At 44.7% G+C, this 24,679-nt stretch overlaps 1 protein-coding gene across 1 annotated transcript in view; it reads left to right on the top strand.

The window, feature by feature from the left end:
- The window catches only part of SLC7A14 (solute carrier family 7 member 14), a 115,856-nt gene that overhangs the window by 51,700 nt on the left and 39,477 nt on the right, over nt 1-24,679 (top strand). Inside the window, exon 2 of the mRNA XM_061416113.1 lies at nt 6,484-6,938. Within this exon, the coding sequence (XP_061272097.1) occupies nt 6,635-6,938 (304 nt within the window). The 5' untranslated portion in view covers nt 6,484-6,634. The remainder of the gene's footprint in view (nt 1-6,483; nt 6,939-24,679) is intronic.

Genomic DNA, 24,679 nt, shown 5'->3' on the forward strand with positions numbered 1-24,679 from the left:
GATTTCTGATTATCAAATAGAAACTCTCAGTTCCCTAACCCATCTGGTTCTTTTTTCAGTGTCCTTATGACAGTTTCTGATGAAGGGCTGATCAGAACAAATATCCCGAATGGTATCTCCAGATAGCACAGCATCCATAGTCACCACCTGAAAAAGACAGCTGCTGAGAGGCACAGGTACCTGCCTAGGAAGAGAAAGAGGAAGTACCTGTGGGCCTTGGGACCTCATGTGGAAAATGGCAATGGGTCAGTCAGGGTTTCTCCAGAGAAAGAGAACCAAGAGTACTTATAGAGAGACTATGTATATGAGGACATCACTTCATGAGAAATAGATGGGGAAACAGTGGAAACAGTGTCAGACTTTATTTTTCTGGGCTCCAAAATCACTGCAGATGGTGACTGCAGCCATGAAATTAAAAGACGCTTATTCCTTGGAAGGAAAGTTATGACCAACCTAGATAACATATTCAAAAGCAGAGACGTTACTTTGCCAACAAAGGTCCGTCTAGTCAAGGCTATGGTTTTTCCTGTGGTCAGGTATGGATGTGAGAGTTGGACTATGAAGAAGGCTGAGCACCGAAGAATTGATGCTTTTGAACTGTGGTGTTGGAGAAGACTCTTGAGAATGCCTTGGACTGCAAGGAGATCCAACCAGTCCATCCTGAAGGAGATCAGCCCTGGGATTTCTTTGGAAGGAATGATGCTAAAGCTGAAACTCCAGTACTTTGGCCACCTCATGCGAAGAGTTGACTCATTGGAAAAGACTCTGATGCTGGGAGGGATTGGGGGCAAGAGGAGAAGGGGACGACAGAGGATGAGACGGCTGGATGGCATCACTGACTCGATGGACGTGAGTCTGGGTGAACTCCGAGAGTTGGTGATGGACAGGGAGGCCTGGTGTGCTGCGATTCATGGGGTCGCAGAGTCGGACATGACTGAGCGACTGATCTGATCTCATCTGATCTGATGTATATGAGGAGGGTTCCTTACAGGAATTGGCTCATATATTATAGAGGCTAAGAAGTCCCATGATCAGCTATCTGCAGGCTGGAGAACCAAGAAAGCTGGTGGTGTCAGTCAGTCTGACACCAAAGGCCTGAAAATTTGGGAGGGGCCGGTGGTGTGAGTCTTGGTCTAAGTCTGAAAGCTCAGGAACCACAAGACTTCCCTAGTGGTCCAATGATTAAGACTCTGTGTTTCCAATGCCAGGGGCACAGGATCGGTCCCTGGTCAGGAAACTAAGATCCCACATGTTACATGGAGCAGCCAATAAATAAATGACTTTTTAAAAGAACCAAGATCACCAATGTACAAGAAAAGGAGAAGATGAATGTCTTGGCTCAAGCGGAATCAGTGAATTCACCCCTCTTCTGCCTTTTTGTTCTATCAGGCCCTCAGTGGATCAGACGATGTCCACCTATGCTGTTTCGTCCTAATCTCTTCCAGAAACACCCTCACAGACATATCCAGAAGTATTAATAGTTACCAGTCAGCTTGACACATAAAATTAACCATCCCAGGCAGTATCTGGTTTTCTACACCAGTGCTGCAGTCATTATTAACAGGGCAGTGGACCCCCACCCTGCAATGCAAGAATGAGCAAGGGAACTCTAAGGAATCTCTATGTTGATGCCACAGCTCAGACCAATTAAACTGGGGTCCCTGGGGTTGAGGCCAAGCACCAGTGTTCCTGAAAGATCCCCAGGTAATTCCCCAGTGTAGCCAAGTTGGAGAACCAGGGTGGCCATCGGCAGCAGGCCCACACCTCACTCCCCTTTGTACACTGGTCCTGGGATTGACACATCAGACAGCACGAGCCTTCACTGAACCTCGCTGCACCAACAATGATCTTTTTAATAATGTAAATCACATTGTGTTGCTCACCTTAATAAAACCCTCCCGTGGCTTCTGAAGGCTCTTAGAGTCAATGCAAGCCCCTCATCTTGGCTTGAGAGACACTCAGCAGTACAAGCTTGCACACCTCAGGCGGGAGAAGGGAAAAGTGTTAGTTGCTCAGTCATGTCTGACTCTTTGCCACCCATGGGCTGTAGCCCTTTTCATACAGTTTATGGGGTTTTCAAGGCAAGAATACTGAAGTGGCTTGCCATTCCCTTCTCCAGAGTATAAAGCACAAGCTGGAATCAAGATTGCAGGGAGAAATATCAATAACCTCAGATATGCAAATGACACCACCTTTATGGCAGAAAGTGAAGAAGAACGAAAGAGCCTCATGATGAAAGTGAAAGAGGAGAGTGAAAAAGTTGGCTTAAAATTCAACATTCAAAAAAAGAAGATTATGGCATCCGGTCCCATCACTTCATGACAAATAGATGGGGGAAACAATGGAAACAGTAAGAGACTTTATTTTTGGGGGCTGAAAAATTACTGCAAATGGTGGCTGCAGCCATGAAATTAAAAGACACTTGCTCCTTGGAAGAAAAGCTATGACCAACTTAGATAGCATATTGAAAAGCAGAGACATTACTTTGCCAACAAAAGTCCTAGTCTAAACTATGGTTTTTCCAGTAGTCATGTATGGATGTGAGAGTTGGACCATAAAGAAAGCTGAGTGCTAAAGAAATGATGTTTTTGAATTGTGGTGTTGGAGAAGACTCTTGAGAGTCCCTTGGACTGCAAAGAGATCAAACCAGTCCATCCTAAAGGAAATCAGTCCTGAATATTCATTGGAAGGACTGATGCTGAAGCTGAAACTCCAATACTTTGGCCTCCTGATGTGAAGAACTGACTCACTGGAAAAGATCCTGTTGCTGGGAAAGATTGAAGGTAGGAGGAGAAGGGGACAACAGAGGATGAGATGGTTGGATGGCATCACTGATTCAATGGACATAAGTTTGAGCAAGCTCCGGGAGTTGATGATGGACAGGGAAGCCTGACATGCTGCAGTCCATGGGGTCACGACTGAGCAACTGAGCTGAACTGGACTGCAGCCCACCCAGCTCCTCTGTCCAGGCAAGGAATTTCAAGGAATGTCCAGGAATTTCCCAGGCAAGAATACTGGAGCGGTTGCCATTTCCTTCTGCAGGCGATCTTTCCGACCCAGGGATGGAACCCGGTTCTCCCTCATTGCAAGTGGATTCTTTACCGACTGAGCCACCAGGAAAACCCTCAGGCAGGAGAGCTGAGACTAACACTCTGAAAGCAGGGCCAAGGGCCAGCTCTGCCCTAATGTGCTTCATGACTTCAGAGGAGTTACTGGACCCCCAGCCTTCTCTGCCTCATGTGTCAATGCAGGTTTGCCTAGGATTTGATTAGTTGACACGCATAACACTCTAACATGGCACCTGATTCCTCCTTGTCACCCTGACCTAGTGTCACTCAGTCCCCAAAGCAGTCATCCTGTCCCCCCTCTGACCCAGCTCTGCAGGACACTCTCCCTGACACCTGGCATAACTTTCCACCACTTGGGAGCCAATGCTATGACTACAGAGACCCTCTCACCCCTTCACTGCCCTGTTTTATTTTCTTTATAGCCTGTATTCATTCACCAGGGCTGCTATAACAAAGTATCACAAACCGCATGACTTAAACAACAGAAATGCATTGTCTCACAGTTCTGGAGGCTGCAAGTCTGAGATCAAGGTTCAGAAGTGTGGGTTTCTTCTGAGGGCTTTGAGTAAAACTCTGTTGCAGGGCTCTCTCCTAGGTTCTGGTGGCTGGCTGGCAGCCCCTGGTGTCCTCTGGGTGGTAGATGCATCACCATGACGTCTGCCTACATCTTCACCTCCCATGCTCCCTGTGTGTGTGGCTCTGTGTCTAAATTGCCTCTTTTTATAAGAACACCAGTCATGTTGGATTAGGGTCCCATCCTACTCCAGTATGGCTTCATCTTAGTTACCGCTGCAGAAACTGTTTCCAATTGAGGTCACTTTCTCAGGCACTGAGGGTTAAGACTTCAACATATAAATTTGGGGGGAGGGGATGCTGTTCAACCCATAACATACCTTCATCCCTCTCTAGAATGATCTGGTTTTATTTTTATATCTGTGTATTGAATTATCTTGTCTCTCCTCACTGAATGTCATTGCTTATATTGCCTGATTGTTCTGCAATGGCCATGCTATGCCTTTGTCACACACAAAAAATAATAAAATATAAGCCTTTCAGAAAAAAAAAACAAAAATGAACCTTCTCCCTTGCACTGTGATTTGGGTGACTATCATCTCCAGTTCTAGACTGGAAACTCCATGAGAACAGGGACAGTGTCTTTGCATCCATCCCTGAGCTTAACACCATGCCTGCTCATAACAGATGCTCAGTACATACTGGCTGGATTGGATTAAACAGATATGTACACTGATTTCCCCACAGGAGCTCAAGTAGAGCACTGTTCTTGCAGCCTTCCAGATATACCTTTTCTCAAAAATCTGGAAATCTTAATAATGTTAGCACTCTAAGCTTTTGAATGACGCTGCCATATACAGTGGCACAATTCAACTATTCTGATATCTTAGATGTTGTCAAGAATTAACACACAGCATGAAGCAATGCTGTCAAATCTAGGAGGAAATTAAACCAGTAGGTCCATCACCCAATCCCTGTGAACTAAACTGCGACATTTCACCTAATTCTTCTAATTAGGTTGTGTTTGCAATGTCTTTAGAAGCAGACAAGTGTTACATCAAGTGCTAAGTAGTATTAATTAATAATATTGGTAGATTACACCAGTTGGTACTTGCTGTAAATGTAAATGTTCTAAGCCTATCAGTATAGTACCTGGGATCAATGTTCTAGCTGTACTTTAAAAATTCTTCATAGAATTTTATAAAGCCTCTGACTTCCAAGTCTTCCCTGGTAACTCAGATGGTAAAGAATCAGCCTGCAAGGCAGGAGACCCGGGTTGAATCCCTGGGTCAGGAAGAGCTCCTGGAGAAGGGAATGGCAACCCACTCCAGTATTCTTGCCTGGAGAATTCCATGGACAGAGGAGCCAGGTGGGCTACAGTCCATGGAGTCACAAAGAGTCAGACATGACTTAGTGACTGACACTTTAACACTGACTTCCAAAGAAAGTAGCTTCATAAAATCTTTGCATTTTCTGTAACTACTTGACAAAATTTTATAAATCATCTATTACAACAATTCTCAAATCTATCAGACCAAGCATCTCTTTTTTATAATAAATGTTTTGACACACCCTTCTTTAATGTCCTAAAGCAAAATTCATGAGTAACCTGCCTGTATATAACATATTTCAGTATATAAACACTCAGGCAAGTACAAATATTGTCGTAAGATGATGGCACTGTATGAAAAATCACTGTCAACATGCCAGTTTCAAATGGCACCTTTGCAGACTGTTATAGGTGTACTGAATGGGCGATGCAGTACCATGGGTTGCACTGAAAGGGGGTCTCTTGGTTTTCCAAAATGGTGATGAACTCCTTTCAAGTTCCAAATTAAAGAATTTACAATCTTCCCTCAATACATTCTATAATTGCCTTCCTGGAAAAGCCAAGAGACTGGTCTACTAAAAACATCCAAAATAGTCTCATGTGCTTATATGTTAAACAGGGATAGGTTTCAGTTCTTGTAGGTGAAGAATCATAACCAGATTCTTCACCTACAAGAATATCCAATGAGACATCTGAAGATAGTATGACACCACCCAACACATTTAGCATCTTTGGGCCCCACCAAATGCCATGGGCACTGCCCCTACCCCAATCTCTGAGAGCAAAAATTCTCAAAACTTTCCATTTCATTAGAGAACAAAATTCCAAGATAATCCCATGGGGTGGCTCTGCCCCTCTTGAGATCTGACTTTACATCTTTATATTAAAAAATGAGGATTTGTGTCCCCAAAGAATATGCTCAAGAATCACAGACCAAGTCTTAGCAAAGCCAGGTAAGAAGCACTTGCGGGTTGACAGAAGAGCACCTTCCACCTGCCAGGCATTGTCTTAAGATCCTTCTGTGTATGTGTATCCAACTCTTTGTGAACCCATGGACTGTAGCCTGACAGGCATCTCTGTCCACAGAATTCTCCAGGCAAGAATACTTAAGTGGGTTGCCATTTCCTTCTCCAGGGGATCTTCCTGACCTAGGGATAAAACCTGGGTCTCCCATATTATAGGCAGATTCTTTACCATCTGAGCTACCAGGGAAACCCCTAAGATCTTTTTAGACAAACACTTATTTAATTCTCACATCAACACAAGGCAGGAGGCTTGACCATCCCCATGGTACAGTTGAAACTGAAATACAAAGACATGACATAACTTACTGCAGGTCCAGTGGCAGAGCCCTAACTCAGACCACCCTCTTCAGAATGACCATGCAACATAGGGCAAACTACTCATTTAGGACTGGAAGGGACACAAAGCGGGAAAAGCAACCCTCTGCATTATGAATACACCCAACAGATCAGTTCCACCAGTTCAGCGCACTGACCTCTAGCTATGTCTCCAAGTCATGGTTTGTTCCCCCTTGGTCTCACCTTCCTCCTTCTTGTGTGTTTCCTGCAGACATTCATGCCCAGGAGAAGGCTGCTGCAGGTCCCTCTGGACCTTTCCTGAAAGGGAGATCCCCATTCACTAGATGAGTTCCAGAAGCATCCACTGAGGTTTCTGCAGCCCACCTCTGTCAGCGGACCTTCACCACTGCCTGTCTCTCAGGATGAGTGGCTTCCTCACCTCCCTCGACCCCCGGCGGGTGCAGTGGGGGGCCGCCTGGTATGCCATGCACTCTCGGATCCTGCGCACCAAACCGGTTGAGTCCATGCTGGAGGGAACTGGGGCCACCACGGCACATGGCACCAAGCTAGCCCAAGTGCTCACCACCATGGACCTCATCTCGCTCGGCGTCGGCAGCTGCGTGGGCACAGGGATGTACGTGGTGTCTGGGCTGGTGGCCAAGGAGATGGCAGGACCCGGTGTCATTGTGTCCTTCATCATTGCAGCCGTCGCATCCATATTGTCAGGTAAGCATCTCGACGAAGGCGAAGGCCGCGCTCACCAGCCTGTTACCGTTCCTCCCACTCTTCTAGAGTATTCAGTAGTGAGAGGAGTGAAATGGTAGACCTTTTTGCTTTGACTAACAGGGAGTTCACTAGGTTTGGCTCATTGGAGTAGCTTCCTTTTCCTTTGGTTTCTCCATCCAAATAATTACCCTGGTGCCTAGCTACTGCGCAATGTCTCATTCCCTGTTACATCCCAGTGGCTCTATTTTTATTCTAAGTCTCCTTTCATGGGAAGGTGGGTCAGTTCCCTTTGTGTGTGTGGTGGGGGTGGGGGCGGGATATAGCCAAGATATAAACAATAAATAATGGATAGGCAGAGTAGCAAAATGACACGTCAGTAAACCTGATGTGATTGGGACTTGATGAGCCTCAAATTGGCATTGTGATCACCAAGGAGGAGGAAACCAAGCTAGGAAATATAAAGCCATTGTGAGAACCACAAAGCACCACCTGCTGCAAGCGTTTCAACAGCTTGATATTCTACAGTGGTAGCCCAGCAAGCACCTTCTCTCTCCTTGAGAAAAAATCATAAAGCTCATTTGTTTGTTTTTTTAAATAAGAACCAGGGCTTACATACTGATAGTTTATGAAACAGCACTATTTCTTTTTCCTCTTTCTTCCTCTTGAGTTGGGGTCCACAGTATTTTCCCAGAATGCCAGGGATGGGTCAGTGGAAACCCTGAAAAAGAAGGGAAACGTCTTGCTCTTGAAGCTTATACTGCAAAAGCTCAAGGTGGACTTGAGGGTGGCAAATCACGTGGGTCAACTCATGTCTTGGCAATGAATGCTGTGGCCTCTTCAACTGTTTCTGGAGCAGTAAAGGTGCTGACTTATACTGGGAGTTCTGTGTACTAATGCATACAACCACAAGGAGAGTTCCACACTAGTATCACACATCCAGGCTAAATAGTCTTCATCTTTATGGGATGCACGGGCTTCCCGGGTGGCATTAGTGGTAAAGAACCCACCTGCCAATGCAGAAGAAGCAAGAGACGTCTTCCCACTAGGTTGGGAAGGTTCCCTTGGAGTAGGAAATGGCAACCCACTCCAGTAATCTTGCCTGCAAAATTCCATGGACAGAAGAGCCTGATGGGCTACACAGTCCATGGGGTCACAAACAGACACGACTGAGCATACATCCACGCATGCACACATATGGGACGCACAGACCAGGGACACGCAACCACAAAGTACACTGGTTTACATTTGTCATCTTTTTAATGTGATGAGAAAAGTAATTCCAGACTGATTTGAAAATTTATCTCCTGCCATGGCTTATATCCTTGTTGGTTTTACCACTATCTTTTCCTTAAGTCATTCTCTAATATGCATGAATATCCTAATAACTGAGATTCCTGCAGAAAAGAGGATTTTTTTCCTTATAGATGAAAATAAATTTTATTCACATGAATGAATCCTGTGGATGCTTGAAATTCTATTAACCTGATTGCAATCATTTTCAAACTTGTTTGGCAAAGAAATTATCTGGGGGAGATGCCAGATTCTTACTCACCATAAATTTATAAATCTGAAAATGTCAGCATACAGAACAGAATAGCAATGGTAAGACAAAAGGCAGGCATGTAACCACAGGTCCTACAGAGGGCATAGGGCAGATGGCTAAGGTCCTGCCTGGTCAATGCAGACCACTTGCTCTCTGCTTAGTCGCTCATTTGTGTCCAACTCATTGTGGCCCTATGGACTGTAACCCTCCAGCCCCTCTGTCCATGGAATTTTTTAGGCAAGAATGCTGGAGTGAGTTACCATTTCCTTCTCCAGTGGATCTTCCCAACCTAGGGATCAAACCCACATCCCCTGCATTGGCAGGTAGATTCTTTACCTGCTGAGCCATCGGGGAAGCCCCACAGTCTCCTCTATGTCCCATTCTATTGTGCCCCAGTCCCCCAAACCCACAATAGTTCCCACAAGTGAATCCCCACAGCTTATCCTTCATGTGCCAGCTTGCATTTAGAAATTAGAACCAGGCCCAGTCACATTCTGGGAGCCTCTCCCCCTCTCACCATGCTCATGTGTAACCTAGCCCAGGGTTCTGGAAGGAGTATTGACACCACAGATATTGGCAAACACTACAAATCAGCATTTGTTTGTTTGTTGTTTTCAGAGAGTGAGTTGTTATCCATTAACCAGCACATCACTGGCCTAGCTTCTCAGAAGGCCCCAGTACTATCCAGTAACTCCACCAGGCACCAAGAGAAAGTCCTGCTTCTCCCCCATTAGGGACACTCCTCTCTGCACCTGGTCTCAGCCATAATCCTGCTCTACCCTTCGTAACAGACACCTCCTCACTGAGGCCAACCAGAACCTTCCCTGAGCTCCCAGCCAGGGCCAGGACCAAAATAACTGTGCCAAAGTTGGCAGTTTTACATTAGGTTTCTTCATCCAGGCCTCTCACTCTATGATCCTCGGTCACTAAACCAAGGAAGGCCCCCCTCCACTGTGCTCCTTCCACTCCTGCATCGTGACCTCAGTAGTACCTCCCGCTGGACCCAGTTCCCCACCACTTCTCCGTATCACAGTAATCAAGCTCCTGTCTACCCTCAGGCTTTTTAATACATGGTCCCTTTCTACTCTGGCCTTAAGCAGAATGGTTTTAATTCGCATTTCCCTAATTATGAATATTTGAACATCTTTTTGCATTTATTTGCCATGTATATATACTCTTTGGTAAAGTATTTGTTCAAATCTTTTTCCCATTATTTAATTGGAGTCTTCAGGGTTTTTTTAAATCAACTTTTTAAACTCCTTTATATAGTTTGTATACAAGGCTTTTATTAGATGTGTGGTTTTACAAACATTTTCTCTCAGCTTGTGGCTCATTTTTAAATTTTCTTTTCATTTTGTTTTCTTTTTTAAGATACTGCTGCCCAGGCTCTACCCCCTAGAGATTCTAATCCAATTCAGTTGGATCAGGGTACAGCCCAAGGATCAATGGCTTTTTTTTTTAATTCCCTGGGGAATTCTAATGTGCAGTCCAGGTTAAGAACTACTCCATTATAGGAACCGGGACTTACCTATGGAATAGCCATGACCTACAAGAAAAGGAAACATATACTAAGATAGAAACTCTTTGGCCAGCAGATTCTTAAGAGAATTTTGCCCCTGTGGCATCATCCTCCATGCCACGCAAACCAGTTTATGATATGGAACAAATTCAACTAAGAGAGGGAGCCACTTTCTCTATAACTGGACAAGATTCAAAGCTACAATAACTTCCCAGGCTCCTCCTACTGTTCCTGCCCCAACACCAGAGCTGCCCACAGCCTATCACAGGTAGGAGAAAATTTATCAGAGGAAGCAGCTTGTGCTGTAACCTTTACCCTTCATCCAAAAGGTCTTATCTACTCTCGAATAGCTCAGCAGTGCACATCCAGACCCCATGCCTGTGCCAAACCTTAGAAACCCTTTGTGTATACCAGATTGTATAAACCAGATAGGGGAAGTAGTTTTCTCTCTGGTTGCCACTGACAGCTTTATGAAGAGATGAGGGATGAAAGCAGGATAGTTTTCAGAGTTTCTCTAGTTCAGCTGGCTTGGGATGAAACACAAAGCAAGGTCTCCATGCCAGCGACACCTGGCCATTCAATGCAACCTGCCCCAAGAGGCTCCTGTGGACGTGAGTTGGGAAATCAAACTTGTTTATTTTCAGTCCTTTTAATATTAATAAAATTGAACCTCAAACAGAATATAGGTCTGAATGACTCCTAAGATCATGCACTGTCTATAATAACTCTTTGAGCCCACATCTCGGGGTCGGGGGGCGTTGTAAGGATTAAATGACAGTAAGCATTCACAAGCTCAGTCCCCTGGCTGGTACACAATACTGATAATTTTTATCTGCTCATGAAAAACAGTAGCAAAAATCTAATAAGATACAGTTTGGGAAAGCTGTATTGGGTACCCACTATATGCCAGTCTTAGGGCAATAGCAGAAATTAATAAGAAATTGTCTCTACCCTAAAGGACCAATCACTTATTGGGTTCATCTCCACTGTTGGAGATAAACACTAAACCTGCTAAGTAATTACAGCAATAATAATATTATTGGCAGCAGAAGCAGCTGATTTGAGCACTTCCTGTGAACCAAAAGAGTTCTAAGTGATTTACACACTATTGTACTCAGTCTTCAAAACAACCCTATGTGGTAAGTGGTGTTACTGTCCTCATATTACAGATGAGAAAAAAAGGAGGCTTCTGAACAGTTTGGCAATTGGTTTAAGGTTCTTGCTTAAGAGGTGACAGAACAAGGAACAGCATGAACAGTCTGACTCCAGTGACCACTTGGCACTCAGTTTACGGTTCAGCACTAGGGTTGATTATTTTGTGTTGATCATGTGAAAGACTCTCACTTGCTCTTTCGCATCTTCTCATCCATCATCAGGTGAGCCCTGGTAACTGAATCCCCGGGGAGGTGGAAAGGGGAGCAGAACTCTTTCCCACAGACGAGGCTCCCAATCTCCTCCCTGCGCCGGTTCTGCAGATCTTCACAAAGTTTAAGCTGGGCCTCCTCGTTCCGGTGTTCATCTCCAGTTGATTTTCATGGCCAAAGAGGTCTCTAAAGACTTAGGGTCTATTTAGATAGTCTGGTGAGCTTCTCCTCCTCAAACTGAAGCACAGGTGAGAGGTGACCACCAGAAGGGTTGCCCCTTCTGCAACCTGTTTTCAGTGACGTAGATCGCTCATTCATTCCACAAACTTGCATTTACTAGTTCCTCCAAACATACTTGAGAACTGCTCTTAATCACTAGGGGGAGTGGGAGAGGCAGGAACATTGAGAGGATAGAGAAGAAATGCAAAGATGAACAGATGCGGGGCAGCCTTCAAGCTTCTTGAAGACTAGCTCTCCAACATATTGTCCAAATACACAGCTGTAAGTTGGAAATCTTAATAATGATAGCGGCTGCCCCTGATGTTTGTAAAGTCTGTAAGACATCAGTTAGTAAACACTTGATAAATGTTAGCCACTACTATTATTACTGTTGTTATTATTATTCTTAAGTGAATACTGTGCTTTAGGCACCACAAATATACTACTTCATTTAATCCTCTCGGCCTCCCTGCTGGGCGAGAATACTTTCCTGTTGTATAGCTCACCATAATAGCTAAACCACTGGGCACTGATAACATGCCTGGCACCAGCTGAACACCAGCTGCACAATCCTCCCAACAAATCCTACAAAATAAGTACCACTGTCAGATTCACCTTGCAGATGACAAAACTGAGGCTCAGGGAGGTTGGGTGACTTGTCCAGGACAACAAAGTAGTCAGAGGCAAAAAAGGCAAGTCTACATTTGATTCTGCCTTCTCCAGAGGCTGTTACCCCCATATTGCTTCATGCAGACACACACCCCCAAAATTTAAAAACTCACCAGAGAAAACTGAGTGAATCAAGGAAACCCTCATTCTTTTTTTTTTTTTTTTGAACTAAAGCTTCATTCTTATTGGGGTTTTAGAAGAGCCTGTAGCTCACTCTGTTCTATTGATTAAATGAGTACTTTTCTAGATCAAAACTTCTGTAACCTGGGTCATGAAAGTGACTTCAAAGTTCAGTGTCTTTCCGTCACCTGTCGGCAGTGAGAAGGGTGCTCTGAAGTGCAGACAGCTCTTCCACAGGGGGCTGGATTGACAGCCCTGTAGGAAGGCTGTCAGTTACCAGTTCAGGAAAGGTGAGCACAATCTAATAGAAATATGCAAGTTTCTCAGATCACTTAATGTGAAAATGAGCTTCCTCCAGCAAATCCAGGAGAGGCTGGGCTTCTTTTACATCTTCTCCAGCACTGGCTGGGGTGGACAGGGCATACTGAGAGCACCCAGCGTGGCTGTGGGAGGGACTGGCCACCAGCTTGGCAACGCAGAGATGTTGCAGAAGACAGGAAAGAACTCCGAGACAAGGGGCTTGGCATGGACGCAAAGAAACAAGACAGGCACACATGAAATAGTCGTGGGCACTGCAGGAGACAAAGGGCCTGGGACACCCGGGATCTGGTCCAGCCCTGTCCCCCAGCAGCTTGGGACCCTGGAACAAGTCATTTACATCTTGTGCCCTCAGTTTCCTCCTCTGCAAAATGAAGAGTTTAGATTGAAAGCGAAAGTGTTAGTCGCTTCAGTCACGTCCAACTCTTTGTGATCCCATGGACTGTATCCCACCAGGCTCCTCTGTCCATGGAATTTGCCAGGCAAGAATACTAGAGTGGGTTGCCTTTCCTTTCTCCAGGGGATCTTCTGGACCCAGGGATCAAACCTGGGTCTCCTGCATTACAGGTGGATTCTTTACCATCTGAGCTACCAGAGAGGCTTGCCCATATGAGTTAGGGTGAAAAAGAGAACCCAGGGAGGGGAAAGATTTGTAAAGAAAGGTCCAGTGCCTCAATTCCACCCCCTACACACACCCCAGCACCACATAGCATGGGAGGGGATCAGTCCCAGAGCTGACATACCTCACTTCAAGCCCTGCCCAGCCATTTACTACTTGTGAGACTTAAAGAATGCACTTAACCTAGGGCTCCCCAAGCAGGTTGCCAGAAATGACAGATGTGCCAAGGTATTGCTCCCTTAGCCCTCAGGGCCACAGGAGGTGACCAGGCTTGACACTTGTACCTGTGAACAGCCTCGTCCCTTTACACAGGACCTCCTGACCACATTCAAACAAGCATCATTGTCTAGGTGTATTCTGTCAAGCGGAAAAGATCAGGGAGTCTGGAGAACCTACCTAGATCTTGACCTCAATTTCTATAAATGGGATAATGATAGCCTCAGCACCATTATGACCTTGTGAGGTTCAGATCATGTATGGAAAGCGCTAACCAGAGCTGGTGCGTGTAGTCAATGTTTAGTAATGTTCGCTATTATTTTTATGACTATCACTACTGCTTACCAGGTCTCCAACCTACCAAGGCTAGGCTCGTTCCTGGTGCAAATGAGCCATCTGTGGTTCAGATTCGGAAGTCCCTCCACACACACCTAGCAGAAGACTCAGACCCACCTCCTACCCAACCTTTCTCCAGATAAACCTTGGGCGAAGAGCTTGCTTTTGCTTCTGAAGGTATTTGCCAAAGAGGAACTCTATCTCTGCAGGGACAGTCCCTTCAAACAAGCTGTGCTTCAAAACATACAAGAAGACTGTTCCTCAGAAGACAAGTAAATAAATATATAGAAAAATTCCAAACTGTAGTAAATGCTCCGTGGAAATTAAGCAGGGTACCATGGCAAAGTACTCTCTCTCTCGGAACAAATGGTATTTAAGCAGCCTCCATTCTGTGCACTGAAATAGGGGCTAGAGATGAGTCAGGCACAGCAGCCAAGGATAACCACCTGATGCAGGAGTGCAGACGGAAACCATGAAGAGCAGCTGTGCCAGGCACCAGCTCTCACCCTTGGAGGCCTGGTAAAGGCAGACACTGTGGCCGACCACAGCAGCTCAGGGATTGCTCGTGCCAGGCACCTGCTCTAAACACCCTGTCCCACTCAAGTGTCCCTCCTCATGCTGCCTGGTCACAAAGGCTGGATTAAGGGGCCAGGGCCACCCAAGTGAATCAGGGAGGGCCCTGCAAACTCCCCAAGCCCTGGCAAAGAGGTGAGGTCACCAAAGCAGAGGGGGTATGAAGAGAAAAGAACTAAGGGCAGGACTTTGTTAAATGGCCACAGTCAGATGGAGATGGAGAAATAGGAAGCAACAGTGGAGAAAGAAAAATGTAGGCAGAGGAGTAGGAAGGAAACTGAAGGAAGAATAGATTCTTACACAAGGAAGTGAAGAATGCACAAGTGCTGACATCCCAAGCCACAGGGACACTGATGAACGGCCTTTCCAGTGGACTGCCTACACACTGGAGCGGGCCGCTTCTGGGGTACAGACAAACGCTGTAAGACAAAGGGTAGAGGTGGCATGAAAAACAGAACAGCAAGCAATAAAGTGAACCTTTGATTTAACAACCCAGGGAATGCATTCATCCTGGACACAGCCTGGGCCTGGGCTTTACTGCATGTCCGTGGGTGACTGTATGTGTGTGAAAAGCAAGCATCACACATGTTTCACGCTCTACTTCACCATGGCTGTTGACATAGACTTCAGTTCAGTTCAGTCGCTCAGTTGTGTCCTCTTCGTGACCCCATGAATTGCAGCACGCCAGGCCTCCCTGTCCATCACCAACTCCCAGAGTTCACTCAAACTCATGTCCATCGAGTCAGTGATGCCATCCAGCCATCTCATCCTCTGTCGTCCCCTTCTCCTCCTGCCCCCAATCCCTCTCAGCATCAGAGTCTTTTCAAATGAGTCAGTTCTTCACATCAGGTGGCCAAAGTATTGGAGTTTCAGCTTCAACATCAGTCCTTCCAGTGAACACCCAGGACTGATCTCCTTTAGGATGGACTGGTTGGATCTCCTTGCAGTCCAAGGGACTCTCAAGAGTCGTCTCCAACACCACAGTTCAAAAGCATCAATTCTTCAGTGCTCAGCTTTCTTTATAGTCCAACTCTCACATCCATACGCAACTACTAGACATAGACTTGGGTCCCAAAATTCCATGCAAAGTAGTTGAAAATATAGAAATATTTTGTATATAGAAAAATGTATATAGAAATATACATTTACATAATTATGTATGTATACACATACACACATAAATATATCTTTATATCCTATCAGTGCTTCAGGAATTTCCTATTCTGGAATGAATTCAATAATAGCCCTTCGCAACCTACTGTGTAGTACAGGGAACACTGCTCAGTGTCCTATGCCAGCCTGGCTGGATGGGAGGGGGTTTGGAGGAGAAAGGATACTTGTATATGTATGGCTGAATCCCTTCACTGTTCACTTGAAACTACCACAACATTGTTAATTGGCTCTACCCCAATACAAAATAAAAAGCTTAAAAAAAATAATAGTCCTTTGCTATTCATCTTTTTTTTTAATCAGAGAATAATCGCCTTACAATGTTGTGTTCGTTTCTGCCATACAACAACGTGAATCAGCCATAAGTAAGCATATATTGCCTCCCTCTTGAACCTGCCTCCCACTCCTTGCTATTTATCTTGAGATTTTATTTATAAATACCCCAGTTTATAATTTCCTACCCATTTTAAGGAAAATAAACAATGCAGTAAGTTTCTCTTACGTATAAAACATGGATACAAATGCCTGCTCCTTTGCAAACACATCTAAGCGTGTTTTAATTATGAGAGCACTCGACATGATACATCAGGCCAAAAGCACTCCACGTTCCCCTTGGAGGGAATGCCTCTGTCAAGAAGCCACCGACATATCCAAGGGATTCACTGCTCCATTCACTGGAGTGGTCTTACACAAGAGTGAGCTAAAATCCCACCACTGTTACTGCATTCAGTAGGGGCTGTCTAGTTGGAAAAAAACCCATCAGGACCACTTAGATGAGAATCTGGCAAGAGCAGTAACCCCTGGATCCTGGTCAGCTGTGCCCAGTACTGTTTGATACACACACTATCCTTCCTACCTCATGGACCAGTAGGCAGCAACACTCACTCCTAAAATACAAACTTCAGACTTATGCCCTATGGAAGACCAAACTCTTCTAGAGTTTGTGGGCTAGAGAGCAGAAACAGGGCTGGAAAGGAAGGGAGGTTGAAAGTGTTAGGCGTTCATATCCTGGGAGGGAGGACAATTAGAGAAGCAGGAGCTGCCACCAGGTCCCCACACCCAGAAAGTTCTCTCTAACCGCCTCCCAAATCTTGAGCCTCTCTCTGGCTCTGCTCTGCCCTCCCTGCATGTGGCCACTTTGGAAAAAAGTCAAGATGGTGCCTGTCTCTTCAGGGGGTTTCTCCAGGAATATCCTCCACTGAGAGCAGACCCAGGCCCGCGAAAGACTCACCCACCCAGGCATCTGCCGAGAACACAGCCTGTCCCAGCAGAACCTGGTCCTACCTGCTCATCAGGTGGGCTGAGGAGGCCACACAAGTGCTCAAGTGTGTTCTCTTAGCACTCACTTTTAATCCTGCCCATTAAATTCTCAGGACAAGGGGGTGGTGGTCTGGTCCCCTCACTTGTTAGAAGTCTTCTCTGTCGGTGCCACATTCCTATGCTTCAGGAATAGGGGGATTGCCCAATTTTGGAGAGAAATGAGCTGGAAAATCTTCAATAAGCTGTTACTTCCATGCCTGCTCTCCTTGCCTTTCTGCACAAAGCCATTTTGGTCCAGTCATCAGTCATCTGGATGAGGGGCAGCGCGACCCCATGGACTGCAGCCCACCAGGCTCCTCCATCCATGGGATTTTCCAGGCAAGAGTACTGGAGTGGGTTGCCATTGCCTTCTCCACATAAAGAAAGGCTGAACAAGAAAATGGGAACTCTCTTTTCATCCTCACAATTTCTAACTGAATTTGTGGAACAGAACAGTTATTACTATACTAAAGATTAGGAACCAGAAAGAAATTTTTCCAGGTTCAGATTTAGAAGTGAACCAAGCACACACAGGGCTTGATCTGAATGCTACATTACTTCTGATACCTCTGCCAATGCTGACTCTCTAACACTATCAGCCAACAATACTCGCTTCTAATCTCTTTTATTCCACCTACGAGGCCAAGGCTCCCACATAAACACTCCAGAAGCTACTTCTAAGTAAAGTTCTCAGATTCCTTTTCCTCAACTATAATTACAGCCATAGATGCCACTGGAGGGGTGCCTGCTAAATGCCAAGACCCATGACAGCTTGCCTGGTAGGCATCACCATTGCCAATTTCCAGATGGAGAAACTAAGGCTCAGTGAATTGGGTGACTTATTCAAGGCCACAGTTAGCAAAACTTCTAGTTGCCATTTATCAAGCACTTATAGTGTGCTAGACACTAGGCAACGTGATCTGTGTGCGTTATCTTATTTAACTGTCATAAGTACTCTCTGTCTCCCTCCAGAGGCTGTGTGACTCCTATGATACCACACAGCTTCTCCTAAAGCAAAGAGGGGCCGTTGATGGAGACTCTAGCATTACCTCACAGCTCACCTGTATGGGTACTGCATACCTGATGGGTAACTGCATACAATGGGCCTAACAGAGGTAGATGCCCCCAAACATGTCTTACCCTTTTGTAACATCTTTTGCCCTCTGAGGCTGCCTTTGATGTTTACCCAAGGTCACCAACATGAAATTGTTAGGAGCAGAAAAAGGCAGTTTGAGACCACCTGCCACCTTAGCAATGAAGAGGGATCAATCTGGACCAGAAGACAGACTCAGAAACAACTAACCCTGTGGATTCTTTAGTTGAAAGCAGCCACATGATCATTATTATTATTACCAACCTCATACCTTGATAATGTACTAAAAATTAACCAATGTACACTAATGAAGATATTAACAACAGAATGACTAGACTGTAAAATTCATCATATTATGGAATAATATTACTGGAATTCATCATATTATGAAAACTATACCTCTAATAACCTTTAAAATATTTTCAAAGGGGAGATCAAGGCAAGAGAGTAAACAGTCTGATCACACTTAATCAGTAAATTATTAAACTTCCTTGACCTATTTTGGGGGTCACTTCTCTGACCTTGAGGTCAGCTTCTTTCCTTCCTGTCTGTATGTTGATATGCTGGTGCTGTGGGCTGGGAACTTTCCAGTTCTGTTTCCTCCCAACTGTAATTGGAGTCCTGTCAGTTTCCGTAAGTAATAGTGTCGCACCCCTCTGATTGAAGGTGCTACCCATCCCCTAAACACAAGCTCTTATTGTCCACCTGAGGCCCACTTTGGCATAAAAGTTATAAGTCTCTTCTCAGACACAAAGAAACAGGAGTTCCAAGACAAATTATTTTTCTTCCAGACACATTTGTAAAAATTGGCCCAAGCTTCACTGACAAGTGATGAAGTAACCAAGGTTACTCAGGTAGAAGAGACAGCTGAGGTGAGAAGGAGAGAGTGCCTGATGGATTACCCCCTGAAAAAGAAACCCCATAGTTTCTTGGCTGACGAAGAGCATAGGAACAGGACGTTGGGGCAGGGTCGTAGGGGTTCACCACACTTGACAGGGGGCTGAATAGATGTTTCTTAGATCCCAACAATATGCTTCTCAAGGGACCAAATGATGGGGATACTTCAGTACCACCTCCTGGAATTCAGTGCTGCTGAGAAAACAAATGTTTCCCAGAGAATTCACACATTATTTCTCTCTAGGGTCCTGTGATTTCTCCTTACACCCCACTCCAAAGCCACATGTAAGCAGTACTAGCATCCACAGTAAAACAGGAAGTCCCCTACATACGAGTAAGTTCCATTCCAAGAGCCTGCAAGTCCAATTCATTCGAAAATCCAACAGAGTTAGCCTAGGTACCTAACACATTCGGCTATACAGTCCTGTACTGTAATAAGTTTATAATACTTTTCACACAAATAATACATAAAAAACAAACACAAAAAATAAAGAAAACATTTTTAATCTTACAGTTCAGTACCTTGAAAAGTACAGTAGAACCAGCTACATCACTGCTGCTTTTATGCTGCTTCTAGACATCCTGGGCTTGAAATATAGATACTGTACTCTACACAGTAATGTACAGTAAAGTACACAAAAGCACAACCACTCGTAGAGGGTTTACACATGTGACAATGTACGCTGGACACAGGCACTAACTTATGTGATTGGACATGTGAATGCATGTTTACATCTTTGAAAGTTTGCAACCTGAAGGTTCATATGTAGGGGACTCACTGTATATACAACATCTATAGCCTTGCTGTGAATTTATAAATGGAACAGAGACGTTTTAAGAAGACTAAGAAAATGGGAAGGAAATGGATAACAATTATCTCAGCAAAATGCCATCTTTGGTGAGGATGTCCTTAAAGACATGTTTGGGTTTAAGTGGTGAGTTGCTATGGTGTCACCCAACAACTGATTCCTCCCTGAGTCTGGAAGACAGAGGATAAGTGGCACTCAGGAGGACTGGTGACAGATAAAACATGTTCAAAACAACCAACCAGGCTGGGTATCTGCAACCTATGGCCAGTTACCCCAGACAGAAGCTCTGATCAACACGCAGGCCGGGACCAATCCCAGAGACCTGAGTGAAACTGCAGGGCTGGTTAACTGTTTCCATGAACACTTCTCTCCACTCCTTCTCATATCTCCTGACACCCTCTTTCCCTATGGGTAGATCTTCTGGCTCTCTGAAGACCTCACTTCAGAACTCAATGTTGCATCTCTTTAAATCAGCCCATGTGTTCCCCCAGCCCCTGCAACTAATATCTCCTTTCTTGTTTTCTTAAACTTGTTGTTTTTCTGGTCTGTATTCTCCACTAGACTGTCAGACCCACAAAAAGAAGAACTATATTCTTCCTATTCACCTTTAAGTTCCTAAAATCTCACATAGATGCATCAAGATGGTGCCGTATAAATATTTCAGATGATGAAAGAATGAATTGGAAAGTGCCTAGAACTGGGTATCTGGGAACTTCCGTTTGGATCCCAGCTCTGTCATTAACTGAATACTCAGCTTCATGTCTGGGGTTCAGCTGCATCGTCTGTCAAGTAAGAAAACCACCCCGATGAGAAGCCAATACCCCTCCCCATGCCATGTTCATTACAGCCTGTGGGTCCACAGAGTATACTCACAGGCTTTGGGGAGGCATGGGATGAGGGAGGTCCTGAGCAGGCCTCCCACTCCCTCCTCAGACAGAGCCACCCTGCTTTCACTTATTTATGAATTAGGCTCTCAAATAAGACTTTGTGTGCAGAGTGGGTTTTACAACTAAGACAAAACTTTACAACTATAGTAGATAACGGTACAGCCCTTTTCTGCTAGATTCCCCCAACCTAATAACCAGGTTCTTTCCCTCAACACTTGGTCCCAGTCCCCCTCTGCAGACTCATCACCCTCAGTCCCCAGAGTTGCCCATAGATCATTCCAGCTGTGCCCTTTCATCCGCCTGAGACCATCCTTTCCCATTTTCTTCTGCCTGAGAAAGCCCAGTTCACCCTTCAAGATGCAGTTCAAAAGCCTCCTCACTTTGTCTCCACTTCCCCAGCCACCAAAGAACCATGCTCCCCAAGAACCACACTCCCCCCACTGAGCTCCTAGAGCACCTCATATATACTCTACAGCATTAAACACCAGCTGTGTGGAATCATCTGTTTATTAAACCCTTTCCTGACTAGAATATAGACACTTCAAGGTCAGGAGAGCTGCCTTACCATTTAAGTCTCTGATATGATATCACCACAGTGCCTGATTTAGTAGGCACTAAAGGAAGGAAATTAGGAAGTCTGAAGTTATTCAGGAAATTAGTAAGTTCACTGATAAGTAGGTTAGTGAATTAGTCAATAAGTTTAACTACACAGTAATGGGAAAACCTCTGTTTATCTGAGTAGAGTAATTGGCATTTAAGTGTAAATAATCACTAGATTTAATCTTTCTAGGAGCAAGTACACTTTTAAAAAGGACGTATTTGTCTGATGGCTCTCTTTGGTGGAAGGAAGAGGGAAACATATTTCTTGAGTGGAGAACGTGTTCTCTTTTACCTACTGTCAGTTGGATCTCTCTCCTTTACACCCTCCTAGGGTGGAGAATCTTTGCCTCCTGGCTCTATGCCTCCTGGAACTAGAGAACCAGTACAGGTTTTAAGTGACAGGATGACACTATATGGGGAGGAACATGTAGTGATTGTCTTGGTAGTGCTGTCTTCGGCACAAGTTTAAAAGTTCAATATTGTTTGTAGACTCCCTGGGAGCATCTAATTGAAGGTTGGTCTGTTACACCTATATATGTCATGCTGCTAAGTCTGCTGCTAAGTCGCTTCAGTCGTGTCCGACTCTGTGCAACCCCATAGACGGCAGCCCATTAGGCTCCCCCGTCCCTGGGATTCTCCAGGCAAGAACACTGGAGTGGGTTGCCATTTCCTTCTCCAATGCATGAAAGTAAAAAGTGAAAGTGAAGTCACTCAGTCATGTCTGACTCTTCATGACCCCATGGACTGCAGCTACCAGGCTCCTCCGTCCATGGGATTTTCCAGGCAAGAGCTCAAAAGAAATTCACATTGAAAGGAACCAAATTTTTCTGAACCTCAAATCACATATGACTTGAAGTATACACAAAAGGATTGACAGTGAATGTTTCAAAAATGAAAGCTTCTGGTATCTTGTCCCAAGCCTCTTTTCAATGTGTAAGTCCTAATTTTCCCTGGGTTTCAGGCTGGTAGTTAGTCAATTTAACCAAAAATAGTTCTAGATATAGAAATAAATCAGAACACTAGGGATACTACAAAATAAGAACAGGAGGAGGGGCTTCCCAGGAGGCGTAGTGGTAAAGAATCTGCCTGCAATGCAGGAGACACAGGTTCTATCCCTGGGTCAGGAAGTTCTCCTGGAGAAGGAAATGGCAACCCACTCCAGTATTCTTGCCTGGAAAATCCCATAGACAGAGGAGCCTAGAGGGCTACAGTCCATGCGGTCGCCAAGAGTCAGATACAACTAAGAAACTAAATGACAACAACGAATGTTTACAATATACTTAAAAGGCAGATAACCAAAAAGGGTATCAGAGTTGCAGGGTGTGAGGAATAAATCACTCCTCTTCTCTTTAGTCCCACTGAAATGAAGCCACTGTATTGCTCAAGGACTTGCCTCTCTGAACAGCTCTAAAGGGAACACTTCCAGCATGTCTGCAGCACACACTCACTCGATGGCCATCTGCACCCTGACACTGTACTCCATGTTGATTTTCTCCAGCTACACGGTTATACTTTCGGAATCAATATGCCTCTCCCTCTCCAGCCACTTGATGAATAGCCGAGGAATGCAAAGTCACTTTGATAACAGCATAAGGCAAATATGATTAGGAGGGTAACTCTGGGGCAATAAATTTTTGAAATGAGTTGCTAAACTGAGTAGAGATTATTTATAAACTTATCTCTCATTTAGAATAGTGAGTCTGCATCTTGGTTCACCAAATCAATTTTAGGTGATAAATATTCTGCAATTCTTTTTCTACTATTCTGCAATGCAAACTAGAGATAATGTTACCTTCCTACGCACTAACTTAAAAAAAAATCACCTCTGTATGGAAGACAAAGGAAAGAAAAGCAATTTCTCATAAAAATAATATTTCAGCATACGGATGCTGGGGCATAACCACTGTGAATGCAGCTGCTACAAACGCACGCTCACATACATGTGCCGTCTGGCGCTCAAAGACCATGAGTCTTGAGCTGCTGCTGATGTGGCTTTCCCAAATGACAACCAGCTCCTGGTAAATTTCAAACCAAACAAATTACAACTGGCCCTTAATTTACCCAATTGTTACATCCCTGAATAATTCAGAGTATGTAAGACCATGCAAAAAAAAATGCTTTGTGCAATGAAGATAGATTTAAGCTCAGAAATTACAAACACGTTGTGTCTTACATGAATGTCCACTGAGACCTTTGGAATCAAGTAAGAGAACAATGCATCATCCTGTGGGATGGTCCCACACACTACAAAATGTCTAACAGCCCAGGCTTTTGCCCATTTAATGCCACAAGGGCCCACAATAATCGTGTGCACCATAGACACCCTCATAGCATACCAAAACTCCCCCTAGGACGCAGTACAAACTTGCAAGAGTACTGGCTTGCAGTATTTCCTACAGGGCTTCCCCCATTAACACAAATGATTAAGAGTTGATTCTAGGTTTAAACCAAAGAACGAAAGTACTAGAAGGGAGCATGAAGCTCCTCTAACTGGCCCTCTAGTTTTACCCACATGAGATAAGTAACTTGCCTTTGAATACTCAGTGACCACCTAATCTAGGATAAAAAATTTTTTTAAGAAATGGCATCCTTTTTCATGGTTTTTATTTCTTATTGAAATTAAAAAGACATCCTTGAATGTGTCTCTTACACATGAGATAGTTGGGGCGGGGGTGTGGAGGTAGTAGAATGATTGACAACATTTTCCAGTTTTTTTCCCAGGATACTGGAGTTGAAATCATTCACTCCTCATCACTGAGTTGCCCTAGATACACTCTATATACAATGTGTGCTCAGTCATGTCTGACTCTGCGACCCTATGGACTATAGCCCACCAGGCTCCTCTGTCCATGGAATTCTCCAGGCAAGAATACTAGAGTGGGTTTCCATGCCCTCCTCCAGGGGAATCTTCCTGACCCAGGGATAGAATCCACATCTCTTGCATTGGTAGGTGGGTTCTTTACCACTGAGCCACCAGTGAAGCCCTCTAGCACCCACTAAAAGCTTGGATTCCTGCATGCAAATAAATCAGAAGGTTTCAAAAATAAAATCCTTTACAACATGTTCAAAATGAGAGTGTGTCCCAAAGGATGATTTCCGCGAGCAGAAACTATCCCACGTGATTAGTGGCTAATTGATTTTCCCACTGTTCTCCCCAAACCCCAGTCATCAAGATCCAAGCATGTTTGGGGGAAATAAGTAAGATTCTATATGCTCCTACACTGCGCACAGCACAGGGCCCATTCCTCTGACCCAAGAGAGCAAGGGACGGGCAGGTCCCTTCACAAGACCTAAGGAAGACTTGACTTGACTCTTTGCTAATCACCCTTGGCCAGTGACTTGAGTGTTTTCTAACTTAATTTGGCAGATCAAATATTAAGGAGAAAATGTTTGATTGGTCAAACTGCACAATATTGGCTCTCCAAGTTAAATCTGCAATCAAACTGACGTCCATTTCAAAAGTGCCACTTGGAAAAAATCCTACTTATAA

Source organism: Bos javanicus, chromosome 1 (genome assembly GCF_032452875.1).
Source record: "Bos javanicus breed banteng chromosome 1, ARS-OSU_banteng_1.0, whole genome shotgun sequence".
NCBI classification, from domain to species: domain Eukaryota; kingdom Metazoa; phylum Chordata; class Mammalia; order Artiodactyla; family Bovidae; genus Bos; species Bos javanicus.